A 27,015-nucleotide genomic window follows, 5' to 3' on the forward strand; every position below is an offset into this window, starting at 1 on the left:
ATCATCCCCTCTTATAGAAAACAGGAAGCATTGGACTGGTTTCCTAATAGAAATTGATCTGCATTAATCTTCTTTTCAAAAGCCGCACCCTCTTATTTATCACAGTGACCATTTTGGTCCATAGCAAGCTTTTCGAGATTTTGAGCACTGAAGCTCCTTTGTTTCGTTGTTCTCCTTTCTTTTCTTCGCTCACTTCATCTGTGGTTGAATTTATCTGTTAGAGGAAGTTCAATAAATATATCAAACATCTACCATTAAACTACAATGGCTACATTCCAGATTAATTCCTGATAGTCTCTTTCAATCTTTGCATCATTTGGTGCAAGTTTTATTTTTTCCAGTTGAGAAATGTCTTCTAGACAAAAACATGATGAAGAGCACACAAAAGACCTCTATCTACTTTGAGTGTCTAAAAGAAACTACATGACTCATCAGAACATTTGCGGAATTGTTTTTGCAATCTAACTTAAATTTTGACTCCACTAGACTTAAGATGAAAGTTTCTTTTTAAGTATTTAATATTAATATGAAATATATTTTTAAAAATGAATAATACAGTAATTGATTTTCAATGTTTCTTTTAAACCATCTGTTTAAGCTAGCCAGTTCTGGAACCTTAATTACTTGATACTGTATCACTAATCCATTTTAAAAGCAAACTAACAAAAGTTCTATGTTTAAAATTTTTAAAGATGATTAGTGAAGTAATTTAACATGAATATTCATTAAGCCAGTGTTCAAATCATTTACTATTTGCCTTAATTGTCCTGAGCTGATATTTAAATAAAGCAGCTTCATTAAATTTAGCACACACATTGTTAAGTTTATAGGGTTATTTGAAACACATTGGCAGTAGATGCCGCACTGAAGAAACATTACCATGTCATTTTTAAATCTATCTTTATACCATGATAAAAGGTTTATTTCACTGATGCTGCTGCCCTTGCTTCAGAATGTGTCCTGGGTGTGTGCGTACCTGCTATCGGTAGCACAATATCAGTCTAACTTAAAGACACTTGCCGTCACGTGTCTCTAAAAGATGGGGATGAGAAAGCATGTGGTGTGGTTTGTTAGCTCAGGACTTTGCCAACTCATCATTTTCTGGCATGTGGACTTTTCAATTGTACTTGTGAAGAGCTTTGGCCAAGACCTCGCAGCTAAGCAGTATCAACGGTGATAGAATTTCTTTATATTCCAAATCACGTGAATGGCAAGATATGCTTTAGTCTCCGCTTTGATATGGTAACTGTCCGTCATGTTGTCTCATAGTGATATGGACTCTAATGCAATAATATGGTTAATAATTCAAACATAAAACTTCTCTCTTGAATATATATCTCCTGAAAATAGGTAGGCGGCTACTCCGATTATGTGATTTCTTTTTTACTAATCTTATTGAAGGGGGAGAACATTAAATCTTCGAGTACTGTACCTCAATTTTATTGTAATGATTTTGCTGGTTACCAGGTGGGGTGGCAGTTGAAAAATTTGGTGAATGCACTGCGAGAGGACCCGAGTGGTGTTATCTTAACTTTGAAAAAGCGACCTCAGAGCATGCTTACCTCAGCACCAGCTTTACTGAAAAATATGAGATGGAAGCCCCTTGCTCTGCAGGTAATAAAGCTTAATCATAAGTCATACACCATCATTTTAGCCATAGATTATCGCAGTAATGCTTCGTTTCTGTGCCTCATCTCAGCAGCATATGAACTAATCTTGTATGCTTTTGAAAATTGGTTTGTGAAATTATCTCTTCACTGCTTATCCGTATAGGCTTAATTGTGATGGAATTGGAGAGAATCACTAAAACCCGAGTGATAACACTAATTTAATTAGAAACCTAAAGCATAATTCTAAACCTTCACAAGTTAGTCCACGCCAAAATGTGGAGAGGGGGGAAAAAATGAAGAGGTTAACTTTTTGTGATAGAATCTTGAATAGTATAGGTTAGAATCCCATCCACTTCTGGAAGAAGCTAGCAGATCGTTTATAGAATTACTTTAAATAAGGAAATAAATTTGTAACTTATAAAGAGTAGAAATTTAATTTTCAAATTAGCAATTAAATACTAACTAGTGTATTCCTCATTATAGCTCATTTTTCACTTCTCCACCCCCTGCAGCAGAAAAACCAGGGAGGGTGTTACATATTACATTGTGAATATTAAAAAAAGAAGTTTTGCAGTTTTCTTCATTATGAAATTTTACTATAAAATGTTAATTTGAGTGGTAATAAAGCATATAAGAGTTATTTAAAAGGTATAAAATATTGTTATTGCACAAAGACAAGAAATCAATATATTTTTATTTCAATCAGGATATAATCCTTAAATGTATAATTGAATTTTTTCACCAATCTTCACTTTGTTAAAGTAGTAGACTATTACCCTTTTCTAGAAATCTAGTTGATTTTTCTTTTTAAATAGTTTCCCATCTAATGTACAATACTGATAATTTCTCATATTAAAAAGAAAAGCTCTGTTATAGTCTCTGCTGTGTAAGATTTAGTAATTTTTCTACTAGTGTCCTTTACAAGCACCAGTTTTTTCTAGTACGTTTTCCATTAAACAGCTCTTATAAATATAATTTGTTTTCATTCTTTTAAACTTTACTACTTATCAGCCTTAAAGTTGGCATTATATTTAGATAATATTAAAACACATAAAATGTTACAATGTTAACATTTTTAATGCAAAACTTTTTCTGATTTTCAAATGAATATAGATTGCATTAGTATTTCTAAATGCATTTGACTTACAATATTTATACCAAAATATCTAATGATTGTTAATGTTCTGAGGCTGGTTGCTTCATCTGGAATTTTCTATTGTCTATGCCAATGATCTTTTTTCAAAGTTTAAAGGAGTAGAACACTGGAGAAGAGCCTCACACTTTCAGCTATAAATAGCTGGAAAAATCACTACTTGTGTGCAGTTTTTCATAAAGGGACCTAAACACCAAAAGAGATCCTAGTTCTTGTTGTTCCATGTACTTTGAAGTAGTCTGTTTAGAAAATCACTTAGTAATTTATTTCATTGTTAGATCTTTTTCCAGTAGCATAAACTGAAGTGGAGAATGAATATTATAGCAATTAACACTTTTATATAAAAAGTAAAATAGTCAAAAAAACTAGTATTTTATATCTTATACATACACATGACATATTTTCTTCAAAGTTAGAGGGCAAAGATCTTTTAAAATTAATTCCATCATTTTGTACAATATAATTATGACATATTTTAAGGTATTGTTTTAGGTCTATTCTTATATAGCTATACATAAGCATTATCAAATCATTAATTATATTTATTTCTCACTACCAACTAATTTATGCTGAATATTTTTATGTTTACCTTTTCATAATACTAAAATCTGGGGGTGGATAATTTAAATAAGTACATATGTATATAACATATATCACAAATTTGTAAGTTTGCTATTTACCCCGATAAGAATTACCTAAAATGAATTCCCAAAGTTCACCATCTCTAGATAGGTAAGCCTGTTAATGAAAACAAAATTACTTTTAACATCTTTGAAAATAGCTACAAAATTGACTTTTGCAAAGCAGAAGGAAAAGAATTGGTTTTTTAATAATTAAATTCTTCTAGCAGTGCTAAACCAAATTCTTGAGTGTAAGAAGAATGTGTTCTGTACGTATACAGTAGCACCACCACCACACGGTCGTACAGCCTATTTCAGGACTGGATATTATACCATTATAATCAAGTTCTTTCATGAACTTAGGCTTTAGCCTGTACTTAAATCAATTCCACTTAGTGGAAACTACCTGATGAGAATTTTTATAGAATATAGATTTGAGAACAAGAGAATGGGGAAACACGTAGAAATTTTAAAAGCTAGAGTTTGAATGCAGACTGTCCTAGAAAAGAAAATAAAGTCAAATAATAAGATGAGGTTTGATGGCAATTGTGGATTTGCTTCATACCTTTATCTCAGATATTTTTTCTTCCTAGTTCCTGAGAACCAGCCTCAGCTGTGAACCACAAATCACCTGAAACTAGAATGCCTATTAATTCACTTACATATAAATCATCAAAATGCAAACTTGAAGTTTGAATTATTTTGATTATTTTTATCAAGTATACCAATAATTTATCAGGAATTACTTTAATTAAAAGCTATACAAAGAATCTGTGAAATTTATTTAAATCAGCATTTCTAGTTCATTTGCTCATTACCAGGCTTAGCTTACCTATTAACTTTTTTCAAATAAATATTGCAATTGGCTTTACATGGAGGTCAAAAATAGTGCATACATCTTTTTCAAACCAATTATTTTAAACAAAAATGGTAATAATTTTATTTATACAAATAAAATGGCATATATATCCTAAAGTATTTATTCCTGAACTGTTTCAAATAGGGCTACTCAATATGAATTAACTGCAATGAGCGATTTTGATTTGGAATTTCTTTGGAAATCATAGCCAAATAAGCAAAAGCATACAATCCAACTTCATGCTCACAGAGAAATTTCATCAGCACATTTCATGAAATTTGGCAGTTCTTTTGATAAAATTCTATTTTCTCAAACTTTTGATGATAGACCTGAAGGACGTAAAGATCACTTCATTAGATACAATGACCAAATTTAATTACATCTGAAAAACTGAATTCTGTTATCATCTGTGTACTTTCATAAGTAGCAGAGTTGTCTGTCTTTGAGATCCAGTCATTTATTCTAAGAAGGTAAACGGGGTATCTTGCCTTCTGAGAGATGCTTTCAAAGCATCTTAGTGGCACTCTGCTAATTTCCAGGATGTGGATAAGCATGGTGATTGCATATAGTCACATTCGTCTATCGGTGAAATAAATTTCAGGGAGTGCTGAATAGGTCACAGGTATATGTTTAGATGGTTTGGGTACTAAATTAGGATGCATTGCAGCAAGAATATATGGACAGTCATTTTCTTCTTACAAGAGATGTATCGAAGAATTAGCTGGACGCTGCCAAGAAATCTCCTTAAATCATCACTGGGAGTCACTGAAATTTTAAAACTGTTAAAGAACCCAGCTTTTGGTGGAGAAAAACATCTCAGGTCAATCAGTGCAAGAGTTCAACATCTGATTTAGATATTGTTCAAGGCATTTCATATGAATTAAGGTAAAGCTATATGAATAGCATATATTCCTAAATTATTTTCTACTCCATAAATCTCATATATTGATGCCATAGTTATTAGTATTGGCTTGTTATTTTGTACTTAAATTTTATTGTTTAATTAACCTTGATGGCAATTTACAGGATATTTAAGCGATTTGAGCAGAAAGGAAGTAGTCAACAGCAGTCAATTTTGTATACCAATTGGCATAACGACTATAGAATGGTGATCACATTCAAATTAAAGTGCATACAAATATAAATGGTTAAAGTAATTGTGTAAAAAGTCAAAGCAGGGGCAGCAACAAAATTTATTTAAATATCCAAAATGCAAGTTGATGTTATTAAATAAATATTAGTGAAAGACAATTTGTACGTTTCTGAGAGTTGTTTTGAAAACATATTGTAAAGAAAATGTTCTATATGAGGTGTAACACTACAAAATAATTTTAACTAAAACTGTAATTGGGCTGGCTGGACAACAGTACTATTTCTGTGTTTTACATGCTCATATTAGGAAATAACTGCACGCAGCTGTCATATCAATTATAATTCATCAGTGTTCAAACCATAAAATAAAAATCTAAGTAACATTGGCGGGTTTCAGCCAAATGCTTTTATAGTTTTAACACTGACTACAAATAAGAAGCTATGATGTGAAGTGAGCCGTTTTTAAACAGTTGACAATTGAGTTAAGCTCTGCTTTTCACAGATTTTAAAATGTAAAGGGTTTCAAGTAAAACCTCAAATTCAAATGTAGTTTCTTCGGTGAATATTCCATCATGTTGTTAACTATATTTTGGAATACATAACTTCAATTTTTATATTATCATTTAATTATGCATATAAGTTGAGCAGCACAAAATTACATACACTAGTCTTATTATCAGTACAGATGATTTGATGGAAAAAGCTATTTTGTAATATGACTCCAAAGGCTTTTTATTATATATTGTATAAGAACATACATATTTTGGTGTCCATATATCTGTTATTTAATTTCAAGGATCTAAGGTCTCCTGATCATATTCATGGTCTAAAAAATGTTTTCTTTATAGTCTAGTAAGAACAACAGAAAATTTATCTGCTTATAAAAAGTACAAATATTTTATATTAATAAATCTGTATTCAATTAGAAGCTGTGAAACTGAGGGAGAATTTTTAAACATTGCAATTATTTTGCTTACATTATTTTCAAATATAATTTCTCACTTAGGAAAAGCTTGGCCAGGTAAAAAGTACACATTATTTTTTAAAATTATATCTAACATTCTTTATGTGGTCATGAAATGTAAAAAATTGTATGCAAATTCTTGTTTCCAAACCCAGAATACATTTTCTCTGGAGCATTTGTTGGAATGATCAAGGAAATAATTGTTAATATAAAGTAATATTCTAATACTAAATGAAGCTAGTACTGGGAATTTAGTAAGAATGGGCCTGAACTGTGTAAGGACTTAAAGACTGTCCCATGCTAGAAAATTGAGGTATTGTGATCAGCTGGAATCTGTGATTATTTCTAAGAATAAAGAAAATGAATGGCTAGGTTTTATACTTACTGTAATCATTTGTATCTCAGTTGATATTTTTACCACTGAAAGGGAAAACAAGTTTTTGTGTGAATTTGACATAAGAGTATTTTGGAACTAAATACTATTACACTGTATAACATTGAAATATTGGGCTTGCCTCTATGTCATTGGGTTCACTGAAGACTTTTATATCTCTAACTTCGCTGGATCATTTCCTGAGGGCCAACTTAATTAAAATATGCTTGCCAAGGATTTGGAAATATAAAATATTTCAAGTAAAACTTAAAATTCAAATTACTTTCTTAAGTGTAGACATTCTTTTTAATAATCTTTACCAGAGACATCTCATATATACTGATTTACTTAAATATAGAGATTTCATATATGTGTATAATATGTATATATTAGTTCCTTGCAGATGTGCTATTCGTATATTAAAATTGGTAAATACAAAGACAAAACCACTTGATCCATCAAATAAATTTAAAGTAATGATTCACTTAATCTCTTGTAAAAGTTAAAAATTTTCTTTGACAATTACAACCCTCCATCAGTATGTAAACTAATCAGTCAGATGTTATTTCTGAAGTCTTTACCCATACTTCGGGGAAAGATTTGTACCGTATTATATTTTAGAGAATGTTTTTAAGATATTTATATAGTTTAAACTGACACTGAAATGCATATGTAAGTTCTAAGTAGATTTCTGAGTCCTGATGACAATAGCAAGTGCTTGTTAAGCTTCTAAATGTACATTTAAAGAGATGCATAAGACTTTGAACATAAAAAGATAAATGGCAGCGTTCTACAATAATTTATCAGACTTGACTTACAAGAGTAAGGTACACACGTGCACACACACACATAAACGTACACACATACACACACAAATGATCTTCTGTGTGAGAGTGCTGTTCAACTGGTGGAAGAGCTTTATGGTATAAGAACCATACCGGATGTTATGACAAGGTCCTAAATAAAATCATTTGGATGGGAATTCAAAATGGATCTAAATCACACTTATTACATACCATAGTGCCATGTTATATTAAAGCCTTATGACAATATGCAGTCTTAAAACAATACTCTTAATTAATGACAGTAGTTTTTCCCATGCGCATTTTAATAAACATGTTAAAGTTGTGAAAGAAAAAAATAGCATTATTATTTTTACTTAAAATGCCAATCATTCTTAGTACAATTATAACTGTTACAATGATGCTATGTTAGAATAAATAATGATTTACAGAAAATGTTTCTAGGATAAGAGAAGCGATAGTTTAGTTTTTTTAAATTCTCTGACATGAAATTTTTACTCAAGAATATACCTATTAAAATTTGATTTGAATTCTGAAAGATCATTAGTTTTTAATTGGAGGACAATAAACTTGTTATTTTCCATGTAATTTCACACTAATAGCAGATGTTTTTTGTTTTTGTTCATTTGGGTTTTTTTTTTTTTGCTTGTTACAATTAGGAATTTCTCAATGGTTGATTTCATCTTAATTTCATCATTTATTCTATGCCTTACACTGTTATTGTCTTCCTAAAGTTTCTTAATGATCTCAGAATTCTTTCAGTCATTTAATTTTATACTATTTCAATTCTTGTCCACAGTGTTTTTAATGTTAGGACACAGTTTATTTTTTCATTGCCAATGTCAAAGTTGATTTTTTAATTTGATACTCAAATTAATATTTTCTTTTTATCGCTGCTTAGTTTGATTAAAAATAGCACAACTAGTACACAAAAATAATTGTCTGTATATTGATTATTTACTATATTGCTTTAATTGCTGTAGAACGTACTGATAACCCAGATTACACCCACACAATAAACCCATTAAAACACTTCTTTCGATTTACCTATCAATAAAATAAACACCCAGTTGAACTCAGGAACAGAATTGAATAATTCTTCTTTTGTTCTGTAAAAACAAGTTGAATTTTTTAAAGCAGTTCAATTAATTGGATCAGGGTAACATAATCAAACCTGACATCTATTTGAACATTTTAAGTGTTTTTTCTTATATTAATCTTCCAATATACTGATTCACATTTACTGATCACGTTAATAGCAACTCCTTGTTGAAAATAGAAAGGTACAAATACAGGAATTTGTAGGAAGTTGGCATTGCTAATCCTTAAATCTCCTAGAAAGGAAATGTATACAGAATAAAATATTCTGCTAGACTTCACCTCATGCTTAAGGCATATTTAAATATCCTTGTAAAAATTAATACAATTCCGTTTTTCTTTATTTGTTTTTTGTGGAGTGGAAAGAAAAAAGTATGTACTAAACAAAAACTCTATATATCACCAAGGGAATGGAGAAACATCTTCAAACTGCAATTAGCAACCTTAAAATAGAGGAAAAAGAATAAAAAATTGAGTCAGATTGCTTTTTATGACAAGCTTATGTTATTAGAAAGTGGTTTAAGTTCACATAAAGTGAGATATTTTAACGTACCATACTAGTACATTAAAAAGCATACTAAATATTCATTTGTCTTCCATAGTAAATTGATTTTAAAATATTGGAAATTAATATAATGTGTAATAAGGTTTTCTTTTACTTCATGTTTATTATCATGATCTGTATTTAGAGCTAAAAGATAACAACAGGATAAAAAACTATAAGCAGTCATATTGCAGTAAATATGAGTATGTGTGTGTGCATGTGTATGTATCACTGAACCTTTCATTCAAATATTATAGAGCATGAAACAGTCTTAGAATTTTCATTTAATATCATTGGGCTTCATGGCATTCATCAGTACAAACGACTCTTCCAGTTATCTACATCTCAAGAGTTTCTCATTGCCAAGAATTTTTTTTTCTATAGGACAGGAATAGATTAACTGGATTCTATTCCAAAAAAATTACATTGTCAGACAGAGAAGTTTTTATTGCATACTGTCATAATGTATTAATTAATTAATGTGTAAAGTTTCTGACCATTGTAAGTCATCATATATGATAGAAAATTAAATTTTATACATTATCATTCCTTTTTCCTGTCTCTCTTTCTTTAAGTTTGATTTTACATAGATTTAAACTTAACCACCATTTTGGCAGGAAGTGTGATTTCAAGCTATTAAGGGGAGCTGTGTAATGAGGAAGGTCAAAATCATTAACTGATTCCCAAATTATGTAGCGTATCCCAGTGACCTACATTGTAATCTCCATTGTATTCATGCCTGACTTTCAAACAATTTTTGGTTATCTGTATGAAAGTAACGCTATAGTGCAAAATAGTTGTAAGATGCATTTGTTTGGGTTTCCAGCAATGCATGTTGAAGTAGGAGAATTGTGAGTCTATCACCTAGATATGCCAAATGTGTTTCATACAGGCTAAAAGAGCACCATTTTGTCATATGAAGATGCAATTCATTTTGTGGTCATTATCATCGTGTTTGAGACTGCACTGAGATACTTATTTTAATGTTAATTGTATGTATACTTAATCAGTAAGATCTGTAAGATAAATATACAAATTTGTGAATTTGAGTTTCAATTTAAGATAATGATTTTCAATCCACAAGATTATTCTCAAATACTGTGAATCTTGGAATTGGGACTGCTCTTAAGACTGACGTGATTAAGTCGGTTTATACAGTATGTTTAGAAGGCAACTTCCTATTTAATACTTAAATCCAAGGTATCTATAGGCATGCAACCAAAGATGAGTTTTAAATACTAGATGAAAATATGTGTCTGTGAAAGATGAAATGTTCGTGTCTCCTTATTGACTATGCTTTTGAAGATGTGATATGAAATGGCTCTGAGGGCTGGGGATGAGACAGCTACCAGTGTTTATGTTGGAAGAAAGTACAGTTTTCTAGAAAATTCCCTCCTGTGTTGATAGCCATTTTTGCCTTCTTTGAGCATCTGTGACATTTCTTACTAATATAACACTATAGTTTTTCAAATGGCAGTCAGGATGTGAGGAAGCTAATTCTTTTATGAATTATTTTTATTAGCTTTCAAAAGTACAATTCTGGCAAAGTTAATTAAAATACATTTCTTTTTGTGAGTGACACGTCTTCTCATTATGAATCATTGAATGGTATTTTTACTTTATAAGTAGCTTTTGGATGGTTAAGCCATTGAAAAGGTGAGTTGGGAACTGCATTGAAAACTCTATTATTTGTTATTTGTTTGGGGAGGGATCAAAGAAATACCCATATGGACAATAACATTTTTCTTTATTTCAGCCAAGTTCAAAACTTTGCACAAACAGATTATTTTTAAATGATAACTATGTGTCATTGTTGTTGTTTTGTGTTGTTTGTGTGCGTATGTATTTTCTTTTTCATTTTAACCAGCCTCTTATACCTAGAAGTCCCACAAGCAGTGTTGCCACGCCCTCCAGCACCATCAGTACACCCACCAAGAGAGACAGCTCTGCCCTCCAGGATCTCTACATTCCCCCTCCTCCTGCAGAGCCCTATATTCCCAGGTATAAGCTACCTATGGCATTATTCTGGACAGCTTCTAGAGAAAGGCTAATATAGTAGGTCCTAAACTGGAAAGTTAGTTTTTCAAGAGCACTGTGAATAGTTTTTTCTGAAATTCTGAACATAACCTAGAAGGCAATTCTCATTATACCAAATGCTCTTTTGTTAATAATGACAACAGCTAAGTTTTGATAAGCATAAATTGGACAGTGAGTATCTTACACTCGTGAACTTGCATAATAGGAAAGTGGTATTAAATAACCAAAATTATTTTACAAGGTAAATACTAAGGGAGGAGTTTTGCTTGTGAAGCTTTAAGAAATGTCAGTTTAATGTAAAACATTTCATATGTTTTTAAATGGATAGAGTTTAGAGATGAGTTCTACACATTCTTAAGTAAAAGAAGTTGTATTTACTATCTCAAATTTTAGGTGCTCATTAAAAGAATATTGTAATGGCATCTTTTATAGGGTAAGAATTTTGATAATATAAAAACATAATACTGGTTATATTTTGTACTTAACAAAATTTCTTTCTCTGTGTTGTAAATAATTATTTTAGAGGTCCTTAAATAATTATTTGCTATAATAACTAATTTGCCTTATTAACTCTACTATGTCTAATTAAGTGCAAAGACTATCTACTGGGGCAATGATCTTTTAACCTAAATACTTAAATCTAGAGCATAGCCATACATTTATTATTTTTGTACATGTACATATAAATTTAAGAAAAGTGAAATTGTTTCTATTACAGTGATTACTTTAAGTTCTTCAGAAACTCATACCATGAATATATACATATGCACACACATTTATATATTTAATTGTACATACATACTTATATATTATTACTTCATTCCATTAAAATTTGTTTTGCATGCATGGTACATTTCCAAATTTAACATTATTGAGTAGATTCCATATAGACATGTTTAATAAACTTGACATGTTGAGAAAGGCTGCTTCTCTATAATGTTATATTATAGAAAATGTCAGCTCTTGCAATTTTCTTCTGCAGGGAATGTCTATATGAATATAACATGGAAATTCAATAGTTCTGAATTACCTTATGGTACAAGCTGCATTAGTATTCGTGGCATGGGCCCCGTAGAGAAACCTGCAAATTTACAGATAAACATAACCTTTCTCCAGTATTATGAATTCACTACAACTGTTTCCAAGCTAATTGCAATATCAATTTTTTTCAATGGAGAATTAGCAGTAACAGAAAAATACCAGGCAATTAGTTCAAGAAAAGCTTTCAGTTAACTAAAAATGAAATTTGCACTGAGATTTATATTTATGTTCTTTATATTTCCTAAGAGCTGGTTATATATTTATAATTCAATAATAAGAAATGTATTGGTTTTAGGAAGTAAAAAAGTAGATGATTATAATAATGATAACTTTACCTAGTAAAGAAGTAAATAAATAAGACAACTTTCTGAGTTAGTCATCTTTGAGAATATTATTTATTGCTGTCTACATATTTAAAATATTTGGATTATAGTTCTTTGAATTGGGACATCTAAACATTTTCATGAAGATACAGAAATACAGACTTTTGGTAGGCCAAGACTCATAATTCTTAAATTGGCATATTTTAATAAATTCATCACTGTTTTATATGGTATAATGAAAGCTAATTAAAAATGATTCAAGTTTCTTTTGCAAGTTTAAAATTTTGGTCTTGTTTTGATGTAGAGTTAATGTTTTCTTCTTTGATAACATTGATTTATGGTACACTTTTGGGTACCTGGGAACACCTAGAATCGATGAAGCACAATGATGCATGGGAGGAAAAGCATAGCTCTTACATTCATAGTCGTGTTCTAGAAGACAAGAAAAATATCAGATACCTAGGGAAACATTTCATAAGGTAAATAAGGTGTTGCTTTAATTAGTCCTAGAGGGGATCTTTCATTAGGAGTTCAGTCGTCCATTACTTTCTAAAAACCATGGCCTTGCACCTCGGACCACTCATGAGGGAAAATCGCAAACTAGACATTCTCACGAAGTGAGCACTGCTCATTAAAGTTTAACAGTGTATAAAGGGGGATTAAATGAGAAAAGATATGATTTGGGGGCAATATGAGGTCACCCAGGAGAAGGTAGAGCTGCAGAGTGAGGAATGAATATGATTCAAATGCATTGAACACGTGAAATTTTCAATAAAAATAAAATTAAATTATTGTAGCAAAAACATTTTAAAGGAAATATTTTTAAATAACAGCAATGAGATTTAGGAATCCCATAAAATGTCAAGAAAATGTCTGCTTAAATTATTACAGATGAAAAGTGGAATTGCTGTTCTCCAAATCCCATTTGTAAATTCCATATTTTACCATATTTTCTCCTATCTCCATAAGAAACATTGCTAATGTGTAATAATTTTTATATAGCCTTTCTGAATGAGCTCCACATAAACACCTTTTTACTCACAGAAAATACATAGAGTTTGAATATTTATAGTAACCATTTATAATAACATTAAAATTCATTTACATTAATAATCTGCTGTTTGAACTTCTTATAATACTGATTTATAGGTACTAATGTCATTCATAAGACCATAGTTTCCCTTATATTTTGGTGACAGAATCAGAAAGAACCTTGTTTTCAGCAACACAAATCCTGTCAAAACCAATAAGATAAACAAACAGGAGAAAAATCTATGATTACATTGTTAGCATTATACCTAGTATCTTTCCTTCAACTAAAATCAATTTATGTGGTGAAAATATTTTTCTTCCTATGACATGACACAGTGAAAATGAACTAGAGCAGAAGTTTGAAGATTCATGGTGTATTTCTAACTGGCATTTATTATCTATGACATTGAAGCAATTTATTTAACCATTGGGCCTCATTCTTATTTGAGACAAAATAGGAATAATTTGAACTAACCCTATAATTCTCAAAGAAATCATAAAAATCTGAAGATACATTGTAAAGGAATGGTATTATTTGTATTTTAAGGTCCCTCTAATTTTGTATGGCCCTAATGCTACACCCATCTCCTCTACCTTCACTTTTCTTTAGGGACGAAAAGGGAAACCTTCCTTGTGAAGACCTCAGAGGACATATGGTGGGCAAGCCAGTTCATAAGGGATCTGAATCCCCAAACTCATTTCTGGATCAGGAATATCGAAAGAGGTTTAACATCGTGGAAGAAGATACTGTCTTGTATTGCTATGAATATGAAAAAGGAAGATCAAGCAGTCAAGGAAGACGAGAAAGCACACCGACCTATGGTAAGAGTTCCTTCTTCTCTGGTATATATAAGGATACATATCTTCCCTGAGTTTCCTGATTACCTTTAAGAGATTTGGAGTGGTGAGATTACTGGATCCCTCTCCAATAGTTAAAATCTGTCAGTGTCATCATGTACTTCTGAGTAGACTACTAACAATTTCAGGCATGATATTAGGAAGTTTTCTATATTTTCTAATGACTAGTAAAGAGTTTAACTCAGAATGGCATATGAAAATTGTAGAATCACATGTATTTCTTCTGTGATAGGTGATAAATTAAGTCAAGAGTTTTATAAGTATAAATGCTTATAACTAACAGGATTTCTTTGAAATAAAATCATTGATTCAATCCTCAAGGATTTTTTTGTTGTTGTTTTTCAAGACAGGGTTTCTCTGTGCTGCTTTGGAGCCTGTCCTGGAACTAGCTCTTGTAGCCCAGCCTGGCCTCGAACTCACAGAGATCCTCCTTACCTCAGCCTCCCAAGTGCTGGAACTAAAGGTGTGTACCACCACCGCCCAGCAATCCTTGAGGATTTTTAAAGAATCATTTAGATAGGCTTTTCTGAGGAAAATAGAGTGTCAGATTTTATATTCTTCTAAGAAGTTTAAGTGATTGATCTTGTCTTTGAGCAGAGGAAACTGTTAACTAGAAAGGACAAACCTTATTTAGGGCATAGATTAACCTAGAATTACTGTTAGGATTTTTATTGTTGACTCTTCATTTTCTTTGTATGATCAAGAAGGTAACACAGTCACAGTTGAAACTGATACAGTGTATCTCCAATATTTGCCTGTGAAGATGCCTGAAATGTAAAATGAATGGATTTAATTGGAAGTCTATGCTTTTCCCTGGCCAGTGTCAAATTAATCCTTAAAAGTGAGGAACATACACTTTGGGAAAAGGCAAGATCCTTCCTAATTAGTACAACCTGCTCCATCCTCTGTTCCCAAAAGACAGCTTATTTCTTCTTATACATGCTTAATTTTCTTACAGCTATTTGGTAAAGTTATATATGTAAAGTTTTGCCAAAAATTTGCCTAAAGAATAGAAACCAAGGTCGGCAAAGTGGGTCCATGGGTAAAAAGTGCTTGCTGTGCAAGCCTGACAATTGGGAGTTTGGCCCTGCAACCCACTGAAAAGCTAGAATACAACTCCCAGAAGCTATACATGGTACCTCATGGTACATCCACACATGTACCACGACACAAGCCCCTGCACACACACACACACACACACACACACACACACACACACACACACACACAAATAGTGATAAGAATAAAGAAATGAAAAGAACATGAGTGCCTACAATCATTTGTATTTGTCTCTGTGCATGTGCTTCTTTGTCATAAGAATAAGCATTTATATTTTTAACATAACTTTTAAAATTATTTTTTAAACAACAATTTTTTTTCATTTTACATACCAATTCCAGTTCCCTCTTCTTCCCCTCCTCCAGCTCCCCCACATTCCGCCACTTCATCCCTATTTTCTGGAGAGGGTGAGGCCTCCCGTGGGGAGTCAACAAAGTCTGTCACATCACTTGAGGCAGGACCAAGGCTCTCCCCACTGTATTTAGGCTGAGCAAGGAATCCCTCCAAGAAGAATAGGCTACAAAAAGCCAGTTTATGCACTAGGGATACATCCTGGTCCCTTTGCCAATGATCCCACAGACTGCCCCAGCCACACAACTGTCACTCACATTCAGAGGGCCTACTTTAGGTCTATACAGGTCCCCGACTGGCAGTCTAACCAGTGAGCTCCCACTAGCTCAGGACAACTGTGGGTATCGCCATCATGGTCTTGACCCCTTTGCTCATATTATTGCTCCTTCTTCTCTTCTACTGGTCTTTGGGAACTGGGCCCAGTGTTCTGCTCTGAATCTCTGCATCTGCTTCCATCAGTTACTGGATGAAGGTTCTATGATGACAATTAAGGTAGTCATCAATCTGATTACAGGGCAAGGGCAGTTCAGGCACCCTCTCCACTATTGCTTAGATTCTTAGCTGGGATCATCCTTGTGGATTCCTTTGAATTTCTCTAGTGCTAGATTTCTTGCTAGCCCCATAATGGCTCCCTCTTTCAAGATAAGTGGTTTTTAAACATAAAGCAAAGAAAACCAGCCCACAAATCACAATCCCAGAGAACCTAGACGACAATGGGGACCCTAATAGAGACATACACAGATCTAATCTTCATGGGAAGTAGAAAAAGACAAGATCTCCTGAGTAAATTCGGAGCATGAGGACCTTGGGAGAAGGTTGAAGGGGAGGGGAGAAGAAGGGAGGGGAGCAGAGAAAAAAAAATGTAGAGCTCAACAAAAATCAGTAAAGTACAAAAGTGCAAAAAAAAAAAAAAAAGATATCCCTTTCCTTGCTCTGCCTCGCTCTCCTTACCTCATCTTAGCCATCCCATTCTGTACTGAAAAGGGGTTAGTCCACTTAAGCCTCCCAACAATAGTATATCTGTACATGAAAAAAATCTAAACTGCAAAGGAATTAAATAGTTTGCACAGCTACTAAGCAATGAGCTGAGATGAACTGTCCATGGATATTTGTTGACCCTATCAGTGATAAGAGCTTGCCATATATGATTAAAAAGTAATTCTCAAAAACTCTAGAAAAAAAAATCATTTTAAAACATTTCATTAGTCTTTCCAAACTCAAATTTTATTTCAAGCAAGCAGAAGTCGTCCTAATTTTATGTCTTAGCTTATATGTTATTTTGTATCTACTCACCAACAATAAACATGTATTTATATAAATATGGCCCTGACAGCTTTTTAAAAAGCTTCCTATATACTGTGGGTAAGGAACAATGGTATGGCTTATCCTTTTAAACTGGGGTAAAAGGTTTCATTTGACTAACAATAAAAACGAAAATAATTTCAGATTATATGCAAAAGTAGATCTATTTACAAAACCAATGTCAATTGGGATTTACTATGATTCTCTGTAGTACCAACTGTGTCCCCAGATCCTATCTATCACCTGACTACTCCAGAATGACCCTGAAGACATACAACTTTATGCTTCACTTTTCTCGTTTATTTAATGAAGATGATTTCTGCCTCATAGAGTTTTTGTGAGAGTTTAATAACAATGCACTGTAAATTGCCTCAGTACCCAGTATATTAGATATTAATTTTCATTATTGTCATTACAAAAATGAAAGGAAAATAGAATTAAATCATGTTAACAATTGGTTTCATCTTCCCAGGCTTCAAATGCAAAGGTTCAATTTAATAAAAATCAGTTGCTCGGCAACTTTTCAGAGCACAACTATTTTCCACCAGCTTCCTCTGCTAGTGGATTCCATGCCCCCTCTGTTTCATCAAAGCACACCATTACAGTTACATTTCTATGTGAGAAATTCAGCTACAGAGTAGGCACAACTGGCTGAACCCCTTTGTGGCCACAGGAAGTCAGATTTCGTAGGAAAAGAAGGGAAATAACTTAAAATATCTCAAGAACCATGTGAGCTGGGAAATGGTAACCCAGACCTTTTCTCATTGGTTGAAAATCGAGCTCCTCATCAAAAGCATATAAATGAATGTGTATAGTATTTTGGACATTATTCTCGTAAATGTTGTTTGTGCATTGAGTAAACTTAGTGTCTAGAATATTATACCTAGACATTTTCAACTTCACTGATAAAAGAAAATCAAATCCTTTCTCCCTTTTAGTCACCGAAATAGTAAGTGGCTTCAATGATCCATTGTCATATGGTGAAGGGGCAAGTTCTACTACTTGGGAAATAAGAATGATATCTGTACATTTCAAAGTTTGGTTGTCATACTTACTCCAATGCCTTTCTTTTTTTTTTTTTTTTAAGACCAGGCTGGCCTCGAACTCACAGAGATCCACCTGCCTCTACCTGGTAGGATTAAAGGCGTGCACCACCACTGCCGGCTCCATTGCCTTTCTTTTTTTTTTTTATTAAAAATTGTTCTCTTTGAAGACACCAAATTATAATTGAAGCATTTTTCTAAATTCCTAAAGATTTAAATACACAGAATTCATTTCTATTTCTTTCATTTCTGTATAGCTGGCTTCTCTCTTTCTTGTCACTTTCCATTATAAATTACTTCCTTTGAAAGTAAAAATCAGGTTTATTTCATTAGCTATTCTAGAGAGAAAAAAAGTTGTACTGTCCACAGGAGATCTATATATTCTAGTAAGAAATACTATTCCCAAAGGAGTAATCATAGAATTTAATGAAGGAGAAATATGAGATATATACTATGCTCATAGGAATTATTATTCTTTTTGGACTTTTTGAAAAAAAAGTATAAATATTCTACTTTGGGTAGCTTCACAGAATGGTTCTTAGCATCAAGCTAACTGTGATTAGAGACCATGTAACTAATGGATAAAAATAGAAAAGTTTATTCTTATTATGAGAACTAGAGTAATCATCTAGGGAAGGCTCTCTTTCTCCATTTCTACAGCTTTGTTGATAAAGTTATTAAAGCACATTAGTTTCAAAGTCAGGTTGCTTGTGTTGGTGTGAGAGCTTGGCTATACTTGAACTTGAGCTTAATAGAGGCTACACTTATACCTCAGGATTTCGTCTGGAAAAACAGAATAGCAGTACTATTACTATATCTGTAAGAACTAAACATTAGCTTATATATGTTTGTCACTTAGCACAATGTTTTTCTCATTTGATGTTCTTAAGAGATGGTACCTAGATGGGCGGTGGTGGCACACACCTTTAATCCCAGCACTTGGGAGGCAGAGACAGGCGGATCTCTGTGAGTTCGAGACCAGCCTGGTCTACAGAGCTAGTTCCAGGACAGCTAGGGCTGTTACACAGAGAAACTCTCTCTAGAAAAACCAAAAAGAAAGAAAAAAAAGAAAATAAATGGTATCTAAATGGCATAGTAAGTGGTTGCTGCTCATAAATAAAATGTGCTGAAGAATTTCATCTGCTTTTGAATCATTTTAGCACTTAATGTCCTCCCTGTTACAGGACCTAGTAAATAAAGATTAAAACAGTAAAAGTATATCTTCATATTTGGTCTCTCTACTAAAGCAATAGCCAACTATTGAAGTCTTAGACAGGACAAAAGGATAAAATGATGTGGGAATTAAATAAAAGTGTTCGAAACTCTGAAAGACATGGGGCCTTGGAAGAAAGGTTTGTTTTGCAAGCATTCGAGGAAACAGCTATTAGATTAAAAATAGTAAAGAAAGGGAGACTTTCAATAGGTTCCAGAGCATTAATATACAGAAAAAAATGTAAAGATAGCTGTATAGAATGGTTATTTAGTTCTCTTTTCAAAAGAATAGCAACACCTTCACATGACTATCAGTGGAATGATGTGGTCCATATGAAATGGTGCTCCCTGTACAGACAGAATGGAAAAGCCAAGAACAGAAAGTAACCGCATTTCTCATCTGGAGGGAGTCATACCCATCAGAAGACATTTGACAGTTTCTTAGCTAATTTTGTCTTTGTAATAATGGCATAATAAAGGGTACAGGGTCTTTTTTGAATACCATCTTTTTGTTAATTAATTTTTTTTTATTTGCTTTACATCACAATCCTCTCCTCTCCTCCAGTTCCCTCCCCTGCCTCCCTTCTACCCCCACCCCCAGCATCTACTCCTCCTGCATCTCCATTCAGTGGCAGGCCTTCCATTGGCATCACAAAGCATGGCAAGATGCAGGTTCTTAATGGTACCCAGTTGATCAAGGAGAAGATAAGGTTGCTAATCTGCATCCCTGCAATGTCCCAGACTGTATCCAAACATAAGAAGGCCAGAATGTTGTTGCTGAGAAACCCTGACTACCTTAACAACCAATTCACAGAAATCGATACTAGAAAAAAAAATCAAAGTTAGAGAACTTATATAATACAGAGATCATTGTCTTGTTGTTTGTTTGTTTGTTTTTTAGTTAAAAGAGCCTAGGGAATTAGCCCTTTGGAAATATATACCTACATTTATTCATGATTAGCATATTCTCTGATCAAAAATAGTATGTGATTGTAAGTGTCTGTAATTATCTATTCTGCCCCCACAGTTAAACAAACTAACCAAAACATCCTCTGGAGCTAGATATGATACATTATTTCCCTGGCTAAAATTAGAGTTCATTTTCTCTTATTGCAAATGTAACAAGCAACAGTTGCTAACATATAGATAAAGCTGTTAGTGTTAGCTTTCAAATCACAAATGTGAACTAAGTAATCTGACATTTCCTTGACAATTTTCTATAAAACTCTGGTTTTGAAAATCCATTTAAGAAAAGTTACGTAGTTAAATAAGACTATGGTATAATCATATTTTTTACTCCTCTTGTAGATTAATAAATGCAAACTGTGTTGAATGCCTTCTTGCATTTGGACTATATCCAGTGTTTCTCTAATGCATCTGTACATGAGTCTGTTTCTTTGGGTCACAAAATAGTATTAACTTTCCAGTGGAGCAAATGCTTAATAGAACACATTTGGGAAACATTGAAAGGCTTGGAATTCAGCTTAAACACTCCAGATTGTTGATATCTGTATGAAAGCTGAGTGTAGCAAGAGGCCAATGTATTTATCAAATCCTGTTTTACTCCATGTTCTACAATATTCAAAGGAGGGCCCAGACTTCTTCTGCCACTTAGTATTGAAACTATCCTAATCCTTCCTCATTTCTTCCACAACTCTCATGTGATTGTCACTGTACAGGAGCAAACATTAAGATAAGAAATACTGACTTCTCAAATTCATCTGACTACATGGCGAACTCAAATTAATTATACACACACAACACACACATATCCCTCCTCTTGCTAGAATTACCTTTATAAAAGGTAATTTGATTTAAAAATAGCCTAGTAATTACCTTCACTTACATCACTCCTCATTTGTATATATATATATATATATATATATATATATATATATATGTATGTATGTATACATCACTTTTATAAAGCAGTAGGAAAACAAACAAGATGAGACTTTTTTCTCTTTATTCATTCTTCTCTCAAACAATACATCTGAACCACATCCTCTCCTCCCTCCACTCATCCCAGACCCAACCTCCTCCCCTCTCCCCCAGATCCACTGCTCCTCCATTTCCCTTCAGGAAACAGCAAGCCTCCGAGGGATATCAGCTGAACACAGCACAATGAGATGTGACTTATTTTTAGAAAAAAAATATTGCAATTGTTTTTTGTTTCTCATTAGTGAAACTGAAAATAGTAACAACTTCAAAGTTTATATTGGATTTTTATTATTTATACTTGTTATTATAAACCATTCTTAAACAAATAGCCTGTTGAAATACTTACAAACCACTTTTCCCCAAGGTCTTTTACCTAAAAACAAAATTTTTAAATGTAACACTAAATATGAAAGCACTCACTCTTACTTATTTTATTAGATCCAGATACGTTTTCATTCTCCTTCAGAAAAATTACTGACTTTCCATTAATTCAGTTTTTCTTCCTCTTCAAGTGTGTGTTTCTTTACCTTAAATAACCCCAGGATGTTTTCCTAGAGATGCAGTCAACCATCTGAAAGTAATTTTTGTGTCTGGTATGTGCAGAGTTTGATGGGTTTACATAGCATGCTTATAGCTTAAGCATTCCTTACTAGACTCGTTTTCATCAAATTATTGGCTAAAATATTTAGAACAGATGTGTATATATGTAACTTTCCTGCGAGAATTAAGTAATATGTTAGACTTTTGGAGAGTTTCTCTGCACGTTTTTTTTAAACCTTTGCCAACTATGAAAAGAATATTGCTTCCCAGGTGCTATTTATTATCCTGAAACCTAATGATTTGTGTGTGGAGGGAGGAAAGGGGGAATGGTAAAATTGGAAAAGGAAGCAGCTCACTGGTGTTGCAACGGACATGCTACCCATGGAAACGTTTTTAGAAGATAAATCAGGAACAAGGGCTTGTAGTTCTGACTTGCCTACCAGGCAGCTTTGTAAAGCTCAATTTGGCCTTTTTTTTTTTTTAAATAATGAAGTGATTAAGAGTACTTCTGCTCTTCCAGAGTTGTGTGTGTGTGTGTATATATCCATGCCCATGACAGACTCTCACACAGACGTACAAATAAAAATCTTTTAAAATTGTTTCAAATGTAGTGCATGGGCCAGAGTGATATACTACCTTGGATGGATGGGAAGGACAGGAAGAGAAACAAAGCTATGAAAATACAAACACTGAGGTGTGATTTAGAGCATAGGTGGTCGGGTGCAGTGCATGATGAGGAAACCCCTTGTTGTTATTTTGTTTTGTTTTATTTTTAACAAGGTGCTTAAAAGTACAGAACAGTTGTTGCATTTAAGGCACTATTCAGAGTATGGGAATACCACAAGTAAAGAAAGAGTACACTACAGCAGAGGCGTGTTTTCTCTCATTGAATTTATCTTTAATTTCCCTAAAAGAAAGACATAAACCATTCAACTAAATCACTACTTATTTGAACAAAGTTGGTATATCATGAAGAACAAGGAGAAGAAATGAACAAGAATTATGTCATGGAAGAAGTAGGTGTCTCTGCTTACTTCTGAATGATACATGTGAATTTAGAAAGAAAAGAGAGTAAAACATAACGTGAGGGACAGAGTCCTGGGGGGGAGTATGAACAGCATTTCAAAGAAAGAATAATCTAACACCAATGCTGCAGACACAGCAGAAAGGTCAAGAGGTCTAAACTGAGTTCAAGTTAGCAATGTGGAAACCCTAGTGTCCTTGTAGTAGATGTTTTGGTGGAGTAGTAAGGCAAAGCAAGCATTCAAGAGAGGATATGGAGAAGAATTGGAGGTTGGTCATCTAAAGCAGCTTTCTGATGGTGATTTTGATGAAGTAGAGAAAGCTAACAAAGTGCTGGGTTGGTGGATTATAAGGTGAAAAGGGTTGCTTTAAGGCATTCTCTTTAATGCCTTTGGGGTGAGAGGCAATAAGATCAAATGAGCAATCTGATGACTTGTGGTTTCCTTACTATGTGACATCCTTTTATGAATGCCATCTCTGAACCTGTGATGGATAGTCATAACAAAGCTATGTAAGATCTGGTTACTGAGGGGAAGTAGAGCAACATCTAAGTAGACAGCAACAATATAGTATAGTAAGCATTGTATATACACCAAAGGTATCAGGAAAGATGCTAAGGGAATACAACAGGTTGAGCAAATCATTCTGTCATTTGGCATTCTAGTATTTTTAATATCACCTAATAAAGACATTTATTTTTAAGCAATTATATGTACTAGTGTTAAAGAAGCTATTATCTTTTTAGTAAATTTTACCTCAATAATTTAGATACATCATTATAAACTACTCTATTGTTACCTATAATCTTAACAGTAGAAAATCATATCCCATTTGTGGGGAGTTTTCAGTTAAACATAGTTCATATTTTTAAAGGCTGCTTGCCATTAATCTTGAAATAATATTCAGTCAAGCCACAAAATATTTATTCACACTTACTAGACTACAATAAACAGTACAACCCCAGCTACTATAATGATGCCAGATGTACAGCACGTCTAAATAACAAAACAATGGTTAGACGATACGGTATTACCGCAGAAGTGGGACCAGGCTCCTGGATAAGATTCAAAGTGAACTCCAGAAGTAACAGATGCCTTATCCTTTTAGAAATAACATTTTACTCTAAGAGGTAGTGAATAACAAAAAAAAAAATTTAGAGGAGCTGTAGTTTTCCTTTCTTGACGGCAGTTCTCTCTGTAATTTTTCTCATAAAATAATAATACTAACTGCATCCTCAAAACTTAATGCACTGCTATATAAAGATAGTACATTTTCCACAGTAGTTTTTATAGATTTATAGACATTTATGTAATGATAGCTCAAATGTGTTTTAATTTTGTGAACCAATGTTTTTGTTGAATTCTCAAGTATAGGATCTTAAAATACATGCATAAATCACAGTATATATTTAAGTACACTGGAACTATAAAGTTCTTTTACCATTTGAACTTAGTATCTCATGAAAATAAATCTGTTTCTATATTTTAGTGGAAGAGGACATTTTAAAGTAACATTGAGGTTGGGCAGTGGTGGTGCACACCTTTAATTCCAGCACTCAGATCTCTGAGTTTGAGGACAGCTTGGTCTACAGAGAGAGTTTTGGGAGAGACAGGCTACACACAGAAACCCTGTCCCATAATAAAAAAGTAACTAATATTGACAAGCAAAATTATTTAGTTTTACCTAAGTCAATGTCTACCTATTTTTTAAATATTTTTTTAAATTTTCATTGTTGGATTTATAATAATAACACAACCCTGATTTCTATTGCTGTGATCAAACACTATAACCAAAAGCAACTTTTTATTTCAACTAACATATATGTCCCTCATAGCCCATCCTACAGGTAAATCAGGTCATGGAAAAGGGGATAGAAGAATGGGCCACTAATAAAAACTGCTTAATGGTTTACTTACTCAGTGTGCTTTCTTATATTCCACAGAACCACCTGCCCAGGGATGGCACCACTGGGCTGAACTTTTTCACATCAATCATCAGCCCCCCCCCCCCAAAAAAAAACAAAACACAGGCTTGCCTACAGGCTACTCTTATGGAGACATTTTCTCAATTAAGATTCTCTCTTCTCAGATATGTCTAGGTTTGTGAAGGTTTACAAAAATCAACCAGCACATCTGATTTCTCGAAAAAGGAATTTTAATTCTTTCTGGCCTTTTCTGAAGTCTTTGTATTTTCCTTCAATTTTGTTTTGATAATGTACAGTATAATTACGTTAAATAATGACTCCAAGAATAATCAGTATAAAAGTCATATACATATTTGTTCCTCTAGCAACTGAAACATGAATTAATGGGTTAACTGTTGGCATCTTAGATATTACCCAGTTGCAATGACTACATTCTGTATGTCCTATGCTATGTGAGAAATGTCTCTGCTCGTCTTGTGTTGATACTTGACTCCAGACTACTGATACTTTTAAAACCAACACACGAGTTTTTCAATACATAACTGTTTATTTGATAGTAAATGAATAATTCTTATTTATTAGATTTTTGCTTTTCAAAACAATATTTTGGTGGCATGTGAAGGTGCTATTAGCTCCATTAGTTTTGGTATGCATGCTAAACAAATGAGTTGTGGCTCTCTTGGAAATGTAGCACTTATAAAATGGAAAATTTGGGGAACTGATCAATAAAGCAATGGAATAGGAATTTTTCAAAGACGACTTCTTACATGCTTGCCCTACCCTTGATGGGCAGAATAGACGGAACTACGTCATCTCACTCATTGTTACTGTGCAAAAAGAGCAGAGATAAATTACATAAGAATGTTAAAATCATCAGTGACAATTTATAAAGGCAGTTACAAGCCTTGAAACTTTAAATAATACCACATTGCTGCCTCATTAATAATTTTATCATGTCCAGTCAATGCTCAGACTTTAAAATAGCCTAGCAAAATATACTAAATAAATTTTATCTGCATAGATAATTCAAAGGTATAAGATTGGTGTATTTTTCTAGAGGAGTTAAAATCTCCTACATTTCTTAATTTTTTTTGGCTGGTACATAAAAAAGACATGAAACTATAAGGGTAACTTCTAGAGATGCAAAAGAAGGGATCAGAAAGAGAAGAGTAAAGGACAGTAAATGTGACCTAAATATGCTATCTACATGTATATATAGAATTAACCCTCTTAGTTTTCATAATTAATACATGTTAACTATCTGACAAAAATCTAATTTAATTCATGCAGTGAAGAAAGAAAGAGGTTAACTGAAAGATTAAAAGAGAAAGGATTGCTGAATCTGCCGTTCTATATGTAGTTTCATTAGAAATATATAAAGTGGTACGTTGAAAATGGTAAATGTCACAAAAAATTATGACACAACTGGTATTCATATGCCTTGATTTGAATCCTGATATTAGGCATTTACCAGATGTGTTTCCTTGGACAAATTACTTAACAGGTCTCAGTTTTCTCGTGGTAAAATGTAAACCTTATCCTAATAAGCATGAGGTTTTAATGATCCAATTCTTATAAAACTCTTAGGAAGTACATGACATAGAGTTAGTGTTTATATGCGCTTTTATTGTTGTGATATCTTGTTTTTATGATCCAAGTCTTATAGATTTATGGTTTTCATTGATTCAGAATTTATTAAACTACGACCTTTTGTCATACATATCTTTTTTCAACTTTTGGGTGATTTGATTTTCATTGGCTATTCTGTACTTCAGGAAATTTAAGTTGAACAAAATACTTGACTGCTCTACCAGGGTCTTCTACGTGAAGTCTTGGCTATGACTGCTGCTTGCTAAATTAAAGTGGTATTTATTGAGGAAAAAGACCCAGAGAGAAATTGGACAAAGAAGTGACTACTTGATTCTACAAACTAGACGTACTTATTGTACCAAAATATGCAGGTCTAGGTTTAAGGCCATGCAACAGAATCCACATATTGCTAAGGCAGGGTAATATCCAAGTGCATGTTGCTATAATTTAGTTAAAATTAAGTTAGTTTGTGATAGTATATCAGAAACAGCAGGTTAATGTTCTTTCTAAACGTAAGGTTAAATGCAAGGGTCCATTACCTTAGAAGTATCTAGCAATAACATAGATTTAAAGGCATTATGGAATAAGACTGAAATCCATTACTAAACTAATGAAAAGAAATA

At 32.9% G+C, this 27,015-nt stretch overlaps 1 protein-coding gene across 5 annotated transcripts in view; it reads left to right on the forward strand.

The window, feature by feature from the left end:
* Positions 1–27,015, forward strand: part of Cnksr2 (connector enhancer of kinase suppressor of Ras 2) — a 203,627-nt gene that overhangs the window by 98,781 nt on the left and 77,831 nt on the right. For 3 of the 5 annotated variants that reach the window (XM_050164390.1, XM_050164391.1, XM_050164395.1), the window contains exons 9-11: positions 1,468–1,614; positions 10,984–11,117; positions 14,160–14,371. In XM_050164390.1, coding sequence (XP_050020347.1) covers positions 1,468–1,614; positions 10,984–11,117; positions 14,160–14,371 — 493 coding nt within the window. The remainder of the gene's footprint in view (positions 1–1,467; positions 1,615–10,983; positions 11,118–14,159; positions 14,372–27,015) is intronic. The other 2 variants (XM_050164392.1, XM_050164393.1) reach the window with 1 other exon arrangement.

The sequence above is a fragment of the Alexandromys fortis genome, unplaced genomic scaffold, assembly GCF_014885135.2.
Source record: "Alexandromys fortis isolate MF-2015 unplaced genomic scaffold, M_Fortis_MF-2015_v1.1 scaffold_147, whole genome shotgun sequence".
NCBI lineage: Eukaryota > Metazoa > Chordata > Mammalia > Rodentia > Cricetidae > Alexandromys > Alexandromys fortis.